This window comes from Colias eurytheme, chromosome 20 (genome assembly GCF_061535395.1).
Source record: "Colias eurytheme isolate Ceu_HAF_F1 chromosome 20, ilColEury1 Martin Lab GWU primary, whole genome shotgun sequence".
Taxonomy (NCBI): Eukaryota; Metazoa; Arthropoda; class Insecta; order Lepidoptera; family Pieridae; genus Colias; species Colias eurytheme.
The window spans coordinates 3,361,750-3,379,792 of record NC_142999.1 but is presented as its reverse complement, the minus strand read 5'-3'; the positions used below and the strand labels follow the sequence as shown (position 1 = coordinate 3,379,792).

The 18,043-nt window shown below is 38.7% G+C and overlaps 2 protein-coding genes across 8 annotated transcripts in view; both read left to right on the top strand.

Moving 5' to 3' along the window:
- The window catches only part of pyd (zonula occludens-like protein polychaetoid), a 108,462-nt gene that overhangs the window by 84,985 nt on the left and 5,434 nt on the right, over positions 1–18,043 (top strand). For 6 of the 7 annotated variants that reach the window (XR_016457891.1, XM_090113801.1, XM_090113803.1 and 3 more), the window contains 20 exons: positions 255–437; positions 585–651; positions 912–1,062; positions 1,275–1,407; positions 1,916–2,059; positions 2,384–2,556; positions 2,885–3,056; positions 3,459–3,675; positions 4,165–4,345; positions 9,076–9,297; positions 9,794–9,938; positions 10,477–10,577; positions 11,815–11,949; positions 12,449–12,561; positions 12,971–13,090; positions 13,730–13,819; positions 15,326–15,443; positions 16,055–16,219; positions 16,678–16,759; positions 17,120–17,195. Coding sequence is in view for 6 of the 7 variants with exons in the window: in XM_090113801.1 (XP_089969927.1) it covers positions 255–437; positions 585–651; positions 912–1,062; positions 1,275–1,407; positions 1,916–2,059; positions 2,384–2,556; positions 2,885–3,056; positions 3,459–3,675; positions 4,165–4,345; positions 9,076–9,297; positions 9,794–9,938; positions 10,477–10,577; positions 11,815–11,949; positions 12,449–12,561; positions 12,971–13,090; positions 13,730–13,819; positions 15,326–15,443; positions 16,055–16,219; positions 16,678–16,759; positions 17,120–17,195 (2,788 nt within the window). In the remaining variant the exon portion in view is untranslated. The remainder of the gene's footprint in view (positions 1–254; positions 438–584; positions 652–911; positions 1,063–1,274; positions 1,408–1,915; positions 2,060–2,383; positions 2,557–2,884; positions 3,057–3,458; positions 3,676–4,164; positions 4,346–9,075; positions 9,298–9,793; positions 9,939–10,476; positions 10,578–11,814; positions 11,950–12,448; positions 12,562–12,970; positions 13,091–13,729; positions 13,820–15,325; positions 15,444–16,054; positions 16,220–16,677; positions 16,760–17,119; positions 17,196–18,043) is intronic. The other variant, XM_090113802.1, reaches the window with a different exon arrangement.
- LOC149899553 (uncharacterized) lies at positions 6,436–9,067 on the top strand. The gene is made up of 2 exons (XM_090113807.1): positions 6,436–6,503; positions 7,618–9,067. Exon 2 carries the CDS (start codon positions 7,627–7,629, stop codon positions 8,461–8,463), a length of 837 nt encoding a protein of 278 aa, XP_089969933.1. The 5' UTR covers positions 6,436–6,503; positions 7,618–7,626; the 3' UTR covers positions 8,464–9,067.

Sequence of the window (18,043 nt, the reverse complement as noted above, 5' to 3'; positions counted from 1 at the left end):
AAAGGTCATCAATAGAAAAATAACCCAAGTCTATGTGAAGTCTATACTAATATTATAAAGAGGAAAGGTTTGTAATTATGTAATTATTTATGGTTTTCACGCATAAACTACTGGACCGATTTTGATGAAATTTGGCACAGACAATCTTTAGACCCTGAGAAAGAACATAGGCTACCTTTTATTGCGAAATATGTACCACGGGCGAAGCCGGGCCGGACCGCTAGTTGTTAATAAATAAACTCCATTATTTACAGAAGCGACACCAATAAACTCATACCCGAACAATAGTGGGGAATCATTATCCTCCCCATACTCCAGCAGTGGCCAGAACTTATACGTAGCGGCGCCGGTGCGAGGTGCTGAGAACAATAGACGAGGTCCCATGTCTTTGGAAGGTCATGATCAACCACCACGGCCACCTCCTCCTAGAAATGATGGTAAACATAACCTAATAATACTAGAAAAAACACCTAAACTTCCTAATATTAGGAAAAATAATTAATCTGCAATATGTTTCAAGTATCAAAATAACCATGATACAGATGCAAATTTAATTTAATGTTAATCGACTTATTTATTTTTAGATTACTATAGCAGTCGAAGACAGTTGTATGAAGAAGATGGCATGACTAATCAAAGGAATAAACCACCGTTAGTACTTTTACCTTATAGTTTACGTATATCGTCCTAATGGTCAGTTAGACAAATACCATTTTATCGATATTAAAACTTTTACTGAATATACACAATATATGTACTATTTCAAGATTATTAATAAGGTCACCCAAGGTGCTACACTAGGTCCAAATTTATTCATAATCTATACAAACGGTGAACTACTTCCTATAAGCCTAAACTAATCAAATACCATTTCCCAACTTGTAATTAAACCAAATTTTATTATGTTTTAGAAGCGAGCCGCGGCTTATAAGCTTCCAGAAGGAGGGGTCTGTGGGTTTACGGCTCTGTGGTGGAAATCGTTCAGGCGTGTTTGTATCGGGCGTGCAACCTGCCAGTCCCGCTGCGTTGCAAGGACTTACTCCTGCTGATAAAATACTCAAGGTAATATTAACATAACTAAATTCTGGATAGAACTTGATCTAAAATTTTAAATCTAATTAAATTATATTTTAATGCATAATTAATGAAAAAGCAAATATTTATATTGTAAAATTGTGTTGATTGGTGAAGCGGCTTTCAAGATTACCCAAGCCTCTTTCCAGTTACCTCATTTATACATTGATTAAAGTATAATAAAACAATAATTCTTCTAGGTAAATGACATGGAAATGAAAGGAGTAACAAGGGAGGAAGCAGTACTATTTCTACTGAGTTTGCAAGAACGAATCGATCTCATCGTACAACACTCGCCTGAAGAATACAACGCAGTGGTTAGCGGACAAATGCGTGAGTATTTTATGTTATCAAAAGACTGTAAAAACTTTTTACATAGTTAATTCACATTATTCATTAACATAGCCAAAAATCTGATTATTCTGCGATGATTTGAACCAGCGTCTATCGTTCTTTAAGTACGGGACTCAATCGATACAGCTATTTAAGTGCCTGTAGCTGTATCGATTAATGAATATATAAGTGCCGCACTTATATATTCATTAACATAGCCAAATTTATACTTGTTCAATACTTGTTGCAGGAATATGATTTTCCCTTAGATTTGATTTTTTTTTTCACGTGACAGCTAAAATGATGAGTTAATAAATTGTCCATATTGTCTTCTTATTTGCTCTTACAAAGCTTAGAAACACTACGAAACAATGATAAAAAAATTGAAAATATCAATAATTTATTCCTTCATATACATTGTACAGCATAGTAACTGAAATAGAAAACTCACAACAACAATACCACCATCAAAATAATCATTATTCATTCATTCATTATTTTTCTTCAGCTGGCGATTCCTTCCACATAAAGACGCACTTCCACTACACGGAGCCAACTGACGGCGAGATGTCGTTCCGCTGCGGTGACGTGTTCCACGTGGTGGATACGCTGCATAATGGTACCGTGGGCGCGTGGCAGGTGTTCCGGATAGGTTGGTATCGCTTTTGGTGGACTAGATGGCTTTAATTGAGGAATAATTGTAAAAATGAAATTTAGGTTCTAATAAACGTTTCCAAATATGTACTGGAGTGTCTTCTAAAGAATGAAATGGTCAAATATGTATATCAATCTCACTTTTAATAATACATACATCTTCTTTGCCACCTATTTATTTTTTCACAATTTTTAATGTTGCCAACTATTCTAAAATTAATTTGTTGCAAATAATTTCATAAATGTGTAAATAAATATTATCCAGATAAAATTTGTTTAAGGAATTCAATTTGTGTTCATTCCTGCTTACTCTTCTTTCCAGGACGCAACAACCAAGAGGTCCAAAAAGGCACTATCCCCAACAAAGCTCGTGCAGAAGAACTAGCTACAGCTCAATTTAACGCCACTAAAAAGGAAATGTCCGGGAACGATGGGAAACATAACTTCTTTAGGAGGAGAAGATCTACACACCGTAGGAGTAAGAGTTTAGGAAAGGTACATGTTCTTAATACTTAGTTAATTAATTGAAGTAACTTTTGGATTGGGAGTGGATGTTGAAATTAATGGAAAAACAGAATAAATGCCATTATAATTTGTAAACATTTTGAATAATATATAGGGTTGGGAATGTTTCTTCTTATGGTTTTTAAAATAATGAAACAATCCATTCCGGTTTTCTTAGCTATTCCTAAATGTATTTATATTTTGGGTAAATATTGATCATGTTTTTGCAGTTCAACTATGCCTTAGAAGAGGCTCAAAAACTTATTGCTTTAATTCCCTATTTCCTACCCCTATTACAACAGTAAAATAATATTTTCAGGAACACTGGGACGAAGTAGTGCTATCGGACAGTATAAGCAAGTTCCCGGCATATGAGCGAGTAGTGCTCAAGCAACCCGGCTTTGTCCGTCCTGTGATTATTCTGGGAGCAGCAGCAGATATAGCTAGGGAACGACTGCTCAGTGAAAATCCGGATAAATTCGCTTCTCCTAGTAAGTATTGGACTTTTAGAAGGGTTTAGAATGTCTTACTTATTGTTCAGTTCAGTTGGCTGATAGTCAGCAATTCCACAAGTTTAGTAAATAATTTTGTACAGGGATAACTGAGTTAAGCTGCTCTTGTCATAAATAACCTGTTAGCAGAAATTGTGGATTTTAATCACTACTGAATACTTTAAAAGATAGTTCGATTAAGATTCCAGTCATCGATGATTGATTTTTCATGCAATAGCGGAAGACTTTAACTACAATTAATTATGTATCATGTTTAAATCATTCAAATGTATATTTATCAATATCTTTGTGCACACCAATTTTGCCAAAGTTTTAATGTCTGAAAAGTGCAGTACAACGTTTTTGAAAAATTTAATTCTTATTATCATTTACTATTTTCAGAAATGGACAACACCCTAGAAGACAATAAAACAAAATCTTCCGGCATCATCCGTTTATCTAGCATCCGAGCCATCATGGAAAGGGGGAAACATGCCTTATTAGACATCACACCAAATGCCGTGGACAGACTTAACTATGCGCAGTTTTATCCAATTGTTATATTCTTAAAAGCGGATAATAAGCATATTATTAAGTCTCTGAGATCTGGATTGCCGAAGTAAGTTCTTTGTGGTAATGATGATGAAGGTGGTAGTGATTAATGTGATGATGAAGAATATAATGATAGTGGTAATGGTGGTGTAGATGAATATGATGATTATTACGACAGTGGAGGTGGTGAATAATGTGATGATGATTGTGACAATGATGACGATGATGTGGTTGTGAATTGTGAATTTAATGGTGACGAAGGTGTTATTGATGAATGTAATGTTGAATCTGATAATGATGTTGATATAATACAATCATTGTACCAAAAGCATGTTATGTACATTGTGTTAATTATAACGTTGTTGTTGGTGATGAATGTAATTTTGAATCTGATACTGAAGACGATAGTGATGAATATGAATGTAAGGTTGAATCTGATAATGAAGATAATAGTTATGTTGATGAATGTAATGAGGATTGTAATAGCGATGATGAATATGATGATTGTGACGTTGATGATGATATTCTTGCTAAAAACAATGACAATTAACCACAGATCAGCGCACAAATCATCAAAGAAGCTGCTAGAGCAGTGCCAGCACATGGAGCGCGTGTGGGGCCACGTGTTCACGCATACGATCGCGCTGAGCGACGCGAGCGCGGCCACGTGGTACCACAAGCTGTGCGACCTGCTGCACCGCACGCAGCAGCAGCAGCTCTGGGTGTCCGAGACTAAGGTGAGTGTTCCACGTGGTACCACAAGCTGTGCGACCTGCTGCACCGCACGCAGCAGCAGCAGCTCTGGGTGTCCGAGACTAAGGTGAGTGTTCCACGTGGTACCACAAGCTGTGCGACCTGCTGCACCGCACGCAGCAGCAGCAGCTCTGGGTGTCCGAGACTAAGGTGAGTGTTCCACGTGGTACCACAAGCTGTGCGACCTGCTGCACCGCACGCAGCAGCAGCAGCTCTGGGTGTCCGAGACTAAGGTGAGTGTTCCACGTGGTACCACAAGCTGTGCGACCTGCTGCACCGCACGCAGCAGCAGCAGCTCTGGGTGTCCGAGACTAAGGTGAGTGTTCCACGTGGTACCACAAGCTGTGCGACCTGCTGCACCGCACGCAGCAGCAGCAGCTCTGGGTGTCCGAGACTAAGGTGAGTGTTCCACGTGGTACCACAAGCTGTGCGACCTGCTGCACCGCACGCAGCAGCAGCAGCTCTGGGTGTCCGAGACTAAGGTGAGTGTTCCACGTGGTACCACAAGCTGTGCGACCTGCTGCACCGCACGCAGCAGCAGCAGCTCTGGGTGTCCGAGACTAAGGTGAGTGTTCCACGTGGTACCACAAGCTGTGCGACCTGCTGCACCGCACGCAGCAGCAGCAGCTCTGGGTGTCCGAGACTAAGGTGAGTGTTCCACGTGGTACCACAAGCTGTGCGACCTGCTGCACCGCACGCAGCAGCAGCAGCTCTGGGTGTCCGAGACTAAGGTGAGTGTTCCACGTGGTACCACAAGCTGTGCGACCTGCTGCACCGCACGCAGCAGCAGCAGCTCTGGGTGTCCGAGACTAAGGTGAGTGTTCCACGTGGTACCACAAGCTGTGCGACCTGCTGCACCGCACGCAGCAGCAGCAGCTCTGGGTGTCCGAGACTAAGGTGAGTGTTCCACGTGGTACCACAAGCTGTGCGACCTGCTGCACCGCACGCAGCAGCAGCAGCTCTGGGTGTCCGAGACTAAGGTGAGTGTTCCACGTGGTACCACAAGCTGTGCGACCTGCTGCACCGCACGCAGCAGCAGCAGCTCTGGGTGTCCGAGACTAAGGTGAGTGTTCCACGTGGTACCACAAGCTGTGCGACCTGCTGCACCGCACGCAGCAGCAGCAGCTCTGGGTGTCCGAGACTAAGGTGAGTGTTCCACGTGGTACCACAAGCTGTGCGACCTGCTGCACCGCACGCAGCAGCAGCAGCTCTGGGTGTCCGAGACTAAGGTGAGTGTTCCACGTGGTACCACAAGCTGTGCGACCTGCTGCACCGCACGCAGCAGCAGCAGCTCTGGGTGTCCGAGACTAAGGTGAGTGTTCCACGTGGTACCACAAGCTGTGCGACCTGCTGCACCGCACGCAGCAGCAGCAGCTCTGGGTGTCCGAGACTAAGGTGAGTGTTCCACGTGGTACCACAAGCTGTGCGACCTGCTGCACCGCACGCAGCAGCAGCAGCTCTGGGTGTCCGAGACTAAGGTGAGTGTTCCACGTGGTACCACAAGCTGTGCGACCTGCTGCACCGCACGCAGCAGCAGCAGCTCTGGGTGTCCGAGACTAAGGTGAGTGTTCCACGTGGTACCACAAGCTGTGCGACCTGCTGCACCGCACGCAGCAGCAGCAGCTCTGGGTGTCCGAGACTAAGGTGAGTGTTCCACGTGGTACCACAAGCTGTGCGACCTGCTGCACCGCACGCAGCAGCAGCAGCTCTGGGTGTCCGAGACTAAGGTGAGTGTTCCACGTGGTACCACAAGCTGTGCGACCTGCTGCACCGCACGCAGCAGCAGCAGCTCTGGGTGTCCGAGACTAAGGTGAGTGTTCCACGTGGTACCACAAGCTGTGCGACCTGCTGCACCGCACGCAGCAGCAGCAGCTCTGGGTGTCCGAGACTAAGGTGAGTGTTCCACGTGGTACCACAAGCTGTGCGACCTGCTGCACCGCACGCAGCAGCAGCAGCTCTGGGTGTCCGAGACTAAGGTGAGTGTTCCACGTGGTACCACAAGCTGTGCGACCTGCTGCACCGCACGCAGCAGCAGCAGCTCTGGGTGTCCGAGACTAAGGTGAGTGTTCCACGTGGTACCACAAGCTGTGCGACCTGCTGCACCGCACGCAGCAGCAGCAGCTCTGGGTGTCCGAGACTAAGGTGAGTGTTTATACAAGGTGACTGGTAAGACGTCAGACGAATTTTGACAGGAGCTTCTACTCATAAAACTGAACAACTTTTGTTCTACATCTTTGCTGAATTCGTAGAAAAAAATTTGGACTTTGTATGGAAATCGGTCAGCTGATTAGCGAAGTTTCCTTACAAAGTCCAATATTTTTTTACAAATTCAGAAAAGTTGTAGTACAAAAGTTGTTCAGTTTCATGAGTAGAAGCTCCTGTCTAAATTCGTCTAATGTCTTACCTTTCACCCTGTATAGGTATAAACAGTAGAGGATTGGAGATTTTAGGTGATTGAGAGAACAGGTATCAAGAAAGATGCAGGTTCAAATCCCGTCTTAGGATAGAAATTTTGATATTTTTTTAGAAATTCAAATATTTATGAGCATTTGAATGATAACGAGAAATTAAACAATAATTTGATTTTTTTCTTGAGCTATACATCAAACAGCTTTAAATTATCTTTTGCTGTTAATTTATTTTTGATAAAGTTAACTTCTTAAAGAATATAAAATCTATACAATATTCATGCAGCATAATTTATTCTATCATTAATTCATTTCATAAGTTTAATATTATATTTTCATGTTGGTGGTTGATGGTTTATTTATTTATTGGCATTTCATTATCATATTTATTTATATGAGGAATACTGTGTACGTGTCTATCTGTTATTTAATGTTTTTATTTCGTTTATACATCAACAGAATGTCTTTACATGAAGATGGTTGCTTAAGAAGGGTGCATTTGGTAAAATGTATGTGCTATAGGATAATTGTAACTTGGAAGGAATTTGGACGCATTTGTTTTAAGACGAATTCTGAAGTGAATTAATACCAATTTATCTTTGTTATCTAAAAAAAATCACATGTTTCTTCTGCTATTATCTCAATTGCTTTATCTTCGTCAAACCACAATATAATGACTTTAACTGTACCCTTATTTTCTCTAAACAAAAACCAAAGAAAGATAAAGTGTAGTGAAGGGAGTTGATCATTACCACATTCAGAATTTCCACCAGGAACTATGTCCTCCAAATTTTTTCTATCAATCGTCGCATTATTAACCAATTTCTTTCTGTTATCTTTCGGTGTAGCACGTTGAAATGGTGTCGGATATATACTTCCCAATACCTCCCTCACCTTACCCCGCCTTCTACCCAATTTCCTATCCTCTCAAATACTATCCTCAATCTCCACAACCAATCCGTTCACCAAACATCTTTTCACCAGACACTAACACCACTAAACGTCACGAGCTGTATGACGCTAACAGAAATCATGTAGTTCCGTATTACTATTCAGAAACATTAACGCCATGCATGCCCAATAACATGTATAACATGCCTAATACTAACCCTAACTTGAATAGAAATAGACATACAATGAGCTATCCATATGTCGAAAGGCAATACCAAAGGTCAAAGAACACAAGATTACAAAACCCTAACATAAGCCCTGAACTGTCTCAAATGTTCAAGAAGAATAACGCATCGCAAACATTCAGGCCATATAGTGTTTTAGAAACTTCGTCAAAACTACCGAGCACGAAGATTCAAAGACCAACCTCAGTCCTTCCGGTGTCCGATCAGTTTAGACCGGCCTCAGCGTTTTTCCAAAATGCAGAAAAATCGAATGAGGTCCCAGAATGGAAGGCACGTTTACAGAAAGAAACACCTAAGCCGGTTCTAGAAAGGCCAGTACGACAGATCTGCAGAATACCGAATTGTAAATGTAATCAGAATCCATTTATTTATTCGGGGAGAGTGAGCGAGTCACGCACATTGCCCACAATTTCTCCAAGATCATTAAGTAAGACGAAGAATTTGTCACTTCCGACATTAAAATTAGACGAAATAGACAAAGATGACGATAAGATTGAGGTAGAAAGAGACATATCAATAAGTAAACCGATTTCTGAACAACATTTAGGGTACGTGTAAAAGGTGTTGGATACACGTTTGTGGAGTTACCAGTACTAATAAGGCAAATCTGGTTAATTTTGTATATAGTGCTTGTAAATAATAACTAAGGGTTTTTTACTCGCTTCTTATTGTGCTTATCATTAACTATCTTTTCGCTTCATATAGTAACCATTCCTAATCATAAATGTAGATATCCCTTTTATCATTTCACCCCCTTGTATCTTCCAATAATGCTCTCTTCGTTTATTTTTAGACATGTGTATATTTTTGTTGCTATTGATTATTTAGTCCCCGATTTGAGTTTTGAATTTTTAGTTTGTAATATACCCATAAACACAGTGTTATATACCACGTTTGATTAAAAAAATCAACATTCAAATAAAATAATACATAATACATACAACTAAAATTTAATAAACGAATGTTGCAATAACTTTGCATGTTGATTTTTAGTGTGAACCAATGCATTAATCATTCACAGACGCTAAACGATTTTAGTATCTGTACCTTTTGTACAATCATTCATTTGTCTTGTCTTATTACCCCATTCCATACCCACCCTCGACGCTGAACTACGAAATGGCGGGAACATTGGCTGATCAAAATGGCGGCTGCAAAATGACGTCACAGCGCCCGGAACCGTTGTCAGACGACTTCTTATTCTCAATGTCGTCGAGCACAGAGAATAGATTGTCGTATGCGTCTAGTCCTGAGAGCGATTTGGAAGTGAGTCCTCCGGCGCCGAGACTCGTGAAGTCCTCTTCGGACCCGTCCATAGCGACCACACAAGATAATATGGACCGGGATGAAGACATGAATCATATGGCAGACGCCGTTCCACCGCCTTATACGGTTGGTACAAACATTAATTGTCCTTGTTTGCTTTTCATAGAGAATGGATTGGGCATTGAATTTTTCTAACTATAAAACAAAACTGTGTTAAACTTGAAAATCGATAAGCTGTTACTTATTTCCTTTTATTCCAGGTTTTTCATATCAGTGCTCAATCCATCCTCCATTATCTATATCAATGCTTCATTCGCTGTTAAAACATTTTCATATTTAATTGTTCACATGGTTATGTCAAGTTAATTCATTTGGGAACATCTATCAACATACTTATATTTGAGACCGATAACGTGTTATATTTCTATTAACTTATCTAGTGGTTATGGCATTTTAAAACCGTACTTAATGGTTTATATATTTTAATAATTTCAATGCTATTAGTGTCCTTTGACCTAATCTTAAAAATATAAGCGTTGTCGTTCTTAAATTTCTAAAAACTCCACTTTTAAACTTGACTACAGAAACTTATTCCAACCCCTAAATTCACCACACATTTCAGCAAAGTGGCTATGACAGTAAATACGGGTTCGCATCTAACACAAACGGAACAACGAACGGCAACCACAACTTGCCCGCGAGTGAGGTGCCGTACCAGGGCAACCCGATGTCGCAGTCACCCCCACACTCGCCCTTGTATGGGACTGGTATGTGATAGAGATGTTTGTGCTGGGGAGATGATACAAATAAATGAAAAATTGCATTTTGAAGAATGATTTTAAATTTTCAATTTGAGTTTGAGTTTTGAGTAAAATATTACTATTGATTGTTAATTTTTGTATTTGTTTTTTTAAACGTCTTTTATTTTGAAAGTACGTTTCTAGTTATTTATTTTTTATTTTTCTGATAACTGTTATGTCATGCCCTAGCATACGTGTCCAGTTCGACGTTGACTTATGAGACACTATAATATATAAATTTACACTCAATTCAAATGCAATTATTCTGTATTTTTAACACAGAAGGCCGTATTAACTACTACTTTTTAACTACTTTTTTTGGCAATAAAAGTATATCTGTCTTCCTGTAGGCAGTATTAACTATAATTTTTTGACTATAAAAGAGTTTCTGTACGAAATATTAATCTTTTATTATCTTTTAATAATTACATTTTCAGTCCCTGTACTATTTTTGACTTTAAAAGCATTTCTAAACGAAATAAACTCATAATTATTATGTTATCAGTCCCCGAGCTGCCCCCGCGGCAGGTGCCGGCGGCGCGTCCGGCGGGCGGCGTGCTGCTCCCCGCGCCGCCCTCGCGCCCGCCGCTCCGACACAACCCCAACGTGAGTACTCTATAAGAGAGAGAGATATCTATCCATACTAATATTATAAATGCGAAAGTAACTCTGTCTGTCTGTCTGTTACTCAATCACGCCTTAACTACTGAACCAATTTGCATGAAATTTGGTATAGAGATATTTTGATACCCGAGAAAGGACATAGGATAGGTTTTCTCCCGGAAATCCTACGCGAACGGGTTTTTCTTTGAAAACGCGGACGAAGTCACGGACGGAAAGCTAGTTCTTTATAATTTTATATTTATAAAGCATTTGAATGCCATAAAATCAAAAATATAAATTCAAAAAAAGAGGTCGTGTTCCATCGTTACAATATTGTATTCACTGAAAAGTGCTTCATATTGGTTGAGATGGTTGTTATTAATCTCAATAGATGGCGCGCGGTGTGCCCTTAGACACATAAAACTGAAAGAATAGAATAAATTCGATCGCTCTGGCGGGTCACGAATGGCTGAGTTGGTCAGGCATCCGCCCCGGAATGGCGCGAAAGGATGCGGGTTCGAGTCCCGCCTCGTGATCGAATTTTTTCTATTCTTTATAAATTTATACTTTATAAGATCGTATACGCACTATGCGGGTAGCCGCATTGCGGGTAGCCGTCCGGCTGACCGCAAGCACAATTATGTACGTAATATTCATTTCTATGCGCACTGTGCGGTCTGCGGTAGCCGCATCGCAGTGCGCATAGAAATGAATATTACGTACATAATTGCTGCTTGCGGTCAGCCGGACGGCTACCCGCATAGTGCGTATACGCTCTAAGAGTTTGTTTGTTTGTTTGAGCGCGCTAATCTCAGGAACTAATGGTCCGATTTGAAAAATTATTTCGGTGTTAGATAGCCCATTTATCGAGGAAGGCTATAGGCTATATATCATCACGCTAAGACCAACAGGAACGGAGCAATGCGGGTGAAATCCGCACGGGCGCCGACAATATCATAACTGCAACAACTAAACTACAGTTTATTGCTAGCTCAAGTTCTGATTTCATTTCAAACTTCCATCAGTGAATATAAATTTATAAAGAATAGAAAAAATTCGATCACTAGGCGGGACTCGAAGCCGCATCCTTTCCATCCCGCCTCGTGATCGATTTTTTTTCTGTTATTTTTCAATTTATATTTATAAAGCATTTGAAACATAAAACTAAAAAATATCAATTTCAAAATCTGCATGAATTTAAAAACCTTGTATTTTAACCTAAAATAACCTCTTTTTTTAGGGCCGTCCAAGTGCCCAAGAGCGTCTATTCGGTCCCAAAGACAGCAATGGCGAAGAAACAGCTACTTATACCGCGAGACCTACTAGCATGGTCATACAGCCTACACAGGGCTCTCTGGACAGGCATAGACAACAGGTATACACCCTATATCGATAAAAAAAGAAAAATGTATCATTGATTGACCATTGATTTAACAACTTAGTTACAAAATAATACATTATTTTGAATCTGTGTGTGTTACTGTTTTTACCGTAACATTTTTTTAAAGTGTATAAATGTGTGCAAAATATTAATACCTAGCTTACCGCCCGCGGCTTCGCCCGCTGTGTCTAAAACCTAATAAATTATATAAGTACTAAAATCTTCCTCTTGAATCACTAAAACGCATCAAAATCCGTTGCGTAGTTTTAAAGATTTAAGCATACAAAGGGACATAGGGACAGAGAAAAAGACTTTGTTTTATACTATGTAGTGATTAGCCGACTCGAAGGACCATCGAAAGATTGCTATATTAAATAATCTTAATTGATAAAGAGCTAAACTATTGTTTAACTAATTAAGTATCAGTGCAATAGTAAGTACTATTTATCTTATTTTTAAATTTATTTGTTTTCATATAATAATTTGTTACCAGCAAACTTCATACGACGGCACGTCATACGACTACAGCGCGAACCAAAACAACAGTATGGGAACTTGTCGACTACCCCCCAATGCACCTGACGACCTTAAAGTTGCGCCTTCTATGTAAGTTAAAATTATTTATCTTTTACATTGTTATATTATAATTTTTTCTTCTTTCCTTGTGACAGTAACCGAATTTTTTTATCAAAAAATAATTTTGTTCAAGAAATGAGTATTTTAATTTTTGACACTGGAAAATATTCAGCAAAAAATCATGGACTAACTATACTTGAATACTTAATTTTTTGCAAAAAATGAAAATATGTACATTAAAACGTTATTTTTTTGTGAATAGTTTTTCTACTATAATATAGATAGACAATTCTTGCCTTTAGCTGAGTTTTTTTTGTACATTTTACGGGTTTTTACACGATCTCATTATTCCAATCAAATATTACTAATGCCACAGACTAATAATAATATACTACGTATACAACTAATGCCTATAATTAAAAAAAAAACTTGAATTTAGCAAAATGGAGCCCCCACCACCACCGAACCCGACCGCAATGGCCACTCAGAGTCCACAAAGGAATTCCAACTCGCACGAACACAACTCTTTAGATTACCGCCCACCTGATAATACTTACAGGTAAATATTTTATTATTTAAATTACTTTAATTAATGGTTTAGTGGTTATCCTCTGGGAGGATAAAGTTTATACAAAATAAAGTTTCTATATTCAGAATTAGAACTGAAATCTGAAATAGATGGATAATAAACTATTGTGCAATAATTAGGGTGCAATAAATTATTATAAAATGTAAATATTGTAAATTTCATCATACACATAGAATAACAATCATCTATTAATAACTAAATCAGCACTAATATCCATATTTCTCATTTTAACTATATCATTGATAAATGAATAATAATAAAAACATGCTTACTGTTACGTATAGCACTTGAAAAAATACCATATTATATTTTTACATTTAATTCATTTTCCAATTTCAAGTGTAACCATAAAATTTATTAATAAATAACTTTATTGTTCAATACAATTTGTCGCCCTAGGCCACTACGGCACTATATTATCTATAGTACTGTAAAAGATCAAATATCTAATTCAAATTCTTTATCATTTGAAAGAAAGACAGTATATTCTATAGAATATATATAAGATACACACACCCTCATAAAAGCTGTGTGAAGATAATAATATTTTCTCTTTTAATCGACCTTAAAATCTAACATTCCAATACATTAAAACTAAAAAAACCACAGTAGGGGTGTGGCGGAGGGCTACCGGCGCACTGCGCACGCGCGCGGGCCCTCGCTGCCCAACGTCGCTACTAACGACCATAACAATTACAGGTATATATCTCATTTTTATGTACAAAAATATGCTTAAATATGTTATTCAATAAGCTAGTTGGTTATGGATATAAATTTAAGGATTATAAGACATTTTTTGCTAATAAAATGCCGCCCTCAATAATTTTGTATATACAATTTCTAATTATAACTCACAAAGTAACACAATTCGTAATCATTGTAATATTTCACAGTAACAAGTTTGAATCCAGTTTTTATCCATTGGTACTTGAATTAAAATTTATGCTTATTTCATATAATATTCACCCTCATACATGTGTTTTTTTTTCTTATTTTTTTCAGTATTTGTAAATATTAAATACGTTACAGTTTTAAAATCCCATTCGATTCCTCGATTAACACGTTCGCGGACAGTACTGGTTTACAGGTTGCAGCTACTGAGACACTACTTTTTTTCATACATTGCCCAGGGGCGTAGTGTTACAACACATGGTTAAAAAACCATATGATATGACAGAACGGATATAGGCGTAAACGTCGTAAGTACTCAGCGTCAGATTCATAGTCACCATCATCAGCAAATGGGTATGGACTCGATTCAGGGGTAGACGCTGCATCAAACAGGTCTTGAAGACGTTTTTGTTCTTTTTCGAACGAGTCTCGAGACGCCATTTGCAAAAATATTCGTTACAAATTTAGTTCTTCAAAATCGTGTTCACAACAAACAATAGCAACATAAATATGTTGTTTACATAAGCAACTAGACTTGAATTAGTACATCCAGTATGAGTAAAACAATTAAATTACGTTGGAAACAAAATACTCACTTTCTAAACAACAATTCATACGCGGCATGCGGGATCACCGCAGCGGCGCAGTACTCGACTAACCGTATGCAAACATGACGCCCACGGGCGTAGTGTGCGCGGGGAGAGGGGTAAAAAAATATGAATGTATGCGTGGAAGTACCTTCCTTAGACGAATTTTTGTAAATAATGCAGTGACAGTACAAAAGTCGTAATTATACCTGTGATGACAGTACAACATGCCGTTCTTTATGATAGTATGAAAAATCGCTCGTCGTTTGGCGTACTGATTTTATGCAAGTAAAAACTGATACGTCGACAGACGTACTGTCGTATCACTTTTAGCTGTCTAGACGCCTATGGTCGTTACTGTCCGCGAACGTGTTAAGTATTTATTATTATTTATAAAACCTAAGAAAAAAGATATTCCATTGTTTTGGGAATTTCCTTTGAATATGCGAATTTGAGTAAGCTAATTATGTATGTAAATAAGCCACTATATTATCGTGTTCGTGTTGGTGGCTGCAAGTGCAATGTTATGAATTTAAAAAAGACGTGTGGCACTCGGGGACTGCCGCGGTAAAGCTATTGCATGCTATGCCTTCAAGCCACACCTCCGTGCCCGTCGGAGTGGGGATTGTGAGGTTTTTCGTTACGGAATTTCTCGATTCGGTCCCCGCGCTCAAGGCCCGCGATAGAAGCTATGCAATAGCTTAATAAATAAATAAATGTTATACAGCGGGCGCAACAACTCAGTGGGCGGGGCGGACTACGCGCGCGCGCCGCCGTACAAGCCGGTGCCGCCGCCCAAACCCAAGCACTACCGCCCGCCCGACGCACATGCCAATAGGAATGGGGTAATTATTTAATTAAATTATTGACGTGACAACGTCTAATAATTCGATAGAGCAGGCTGCACGCACGAAAAAACATGACTCATGCGGCGTTACCTCGCTCTGAGGCGTTCCATAGTGCAAGCGAGAGCGCGGAACGACCGACAAAGAAGCACAATCGGCCTTAAGACGTTGTCACGTTCAACTATCGTCAGTAAACTGACTTTACAGACAACCAATTTTTTTATTTACTGTTTTTTCTCCAACATAGAAATCATTTTTTAACATTCAGAAAAAGGTAGGGCACCAAATTTCATACACATGTTTTTAGGTAGATTTTGGAGCTCGTATGTTCAGTGTTTTAGATAAGTAGTGTGTGTATGTTTATAACGATAACTTTTGAAATATTTAAATACTTACGGCACTACCTTGTTAATTATTATTTGTAAAATTGTAAGTATCAATCTGGCTCCTAGTATAGACTTATTGAGTATTTTTATTTGAGAATAACGTCACACGTAATCAACACGTATTCGCATAGTAACATAGTCGTTTTAACTTTCGAATTATCATGAAATATCTACATTTAGAATAATTATTTTCTTCATAATTAACTAACATTACCCACCAAACAGACAATAGACCCGGCCATGAGCATGCCCCGTGCCCCGGGCGCCCCCCCGCACTACTCGCACACACACTCGCACTCGCAGCCCGCGCACCCGCCGCACCCCGGACATCCTCATCCCGGACACCCCGGACATCCTGGACATCCTGGACACGCGCATAATTATCAACAGGTATGTTATGTAATATTAATATTGATTAATATTTAGTATTGTTATTTGCAGTATGTGTATTTTAGATTTCTGAACCATTGAAATATTTTTCTTTCACTGCATAAATAGTTTTGCAGTTGGCCAACCGATGTCTTAACTTTTCTGCTTCTCCTTTTTTATGAAGACAACAAATATTTCAATATACAAGCCGTAGATTAATTATGTAATAAAATGTTTTATAAATCTATTAATGTCAAAACTAAATATAACATGTACCACATATACTTCCATATTCGTTACTCAGTAAATAATAATTTTTATGGTTGCCGGGAAGAGATTGCTTTAAGCAATAAGGTCGCCTTTTGTGCACTTACCATATTCATGTTTTCATGTTAATTTTTTTTTATTACTTTTACTTGTACAATAAAGTGTCATAAATAAATAAATAAATATACAAGCTAATATTATACTTGGTACAGGGCATGTACGGCGGGCAGGCGCACGCACAAGCGCCGTACCCGCACCGCGCCATCAACCTGCCGCACAACCCGCACCTCATCGGTACGTATACACATACACACACACATACAGACATTACATAAATAAATATATACAAACAGACTCAAACACATGCACACTAACATGCAGACACTATTATATTATATGTATTTCTCGTTTTTATTGTCATTTTACTCATTGGGTTAAGTACTTTCGATATAATCAATTTAAAGTTTTTTGGTATTAAAACAGAATCTGATTCCAACACAACAGCTGCAGCATTCTATGTTTTTATGTTATCAAATTGAATGATTGTCTACTTAAAATTGTATTTTTTATTAAATCACTTAATATTTTGAGCCTTTTATGTGTATTCAATAAAAATTTTAAGTATATTCTATAGTTCTTTTTCCCATTAAATAGATTTAGCCGGCAGTCGAGAGCAACGGGGATCAGCGTTTGAACTCTATAGAAAGCCACAACACATGCACAATCTGAGGTAAAGCGCTTGTGTCGTACACAAATTGTATCAAATACTCCCTTTATAACCTCAAATATTTGCATGTATAGGAGACGTCAAGTAACTAGAACCTTTGAAGGATATATTTTGGTTGTTGTTATAGTCGTTACCATAGCAACCAATTTAGCAAGTCTTCGTATTACTTCATATGCTTATTATATTTGAAAAGACGTAGCTAAGGTAGGTAAAAATAAAGCAAAATGCTCAAAAGAAAAAGACGAATTTATGTTTCTTTCATGTCAAATGGCAAATTTTGTGAATACGTTTAACTGCGTCTTTTTACATATACAACAATTATTCGTTTTATCTATGATGTATTTCCGTGTGAAGGGCGCCATGTTGGCTCTAGTTATTTGTCGCCGCCTATAGCCAGTCGAATCTCGAGCCCCTGTACAATTTGCTCTAACATGCAAACACCGATCGCTTCACATACGACTAACACGTTGGGCCACCGTATTAGTATGGTATTGTATGTGGTTATACAAATCTATAAATATTATATATTTGTAACATAATATATCTCTGTCGGGGCGTACCAGATGTATTTGAATAACATGTAATTAGAGTATGTTAGACTTGGTTGACTTTGAACGATTTAGCAGTGCGTGTCTGCATTTTAGTGCAACTTGTTTGACGAAAGCATATTGAATTAAGTTGTCACTATTTATCCTGTCTTCGCGCTTTTCTTAAGTTCTATCTCCTACTATTTTAGTCTGAGCAAGTTTATATACCATAGATTGTTTGTTCGCTTATTTATGGCATTTATTTCAATATGCTGTTCATTATCTCAAAAATCATCTCTTAAATTTACCATTACCGTTCAGGAC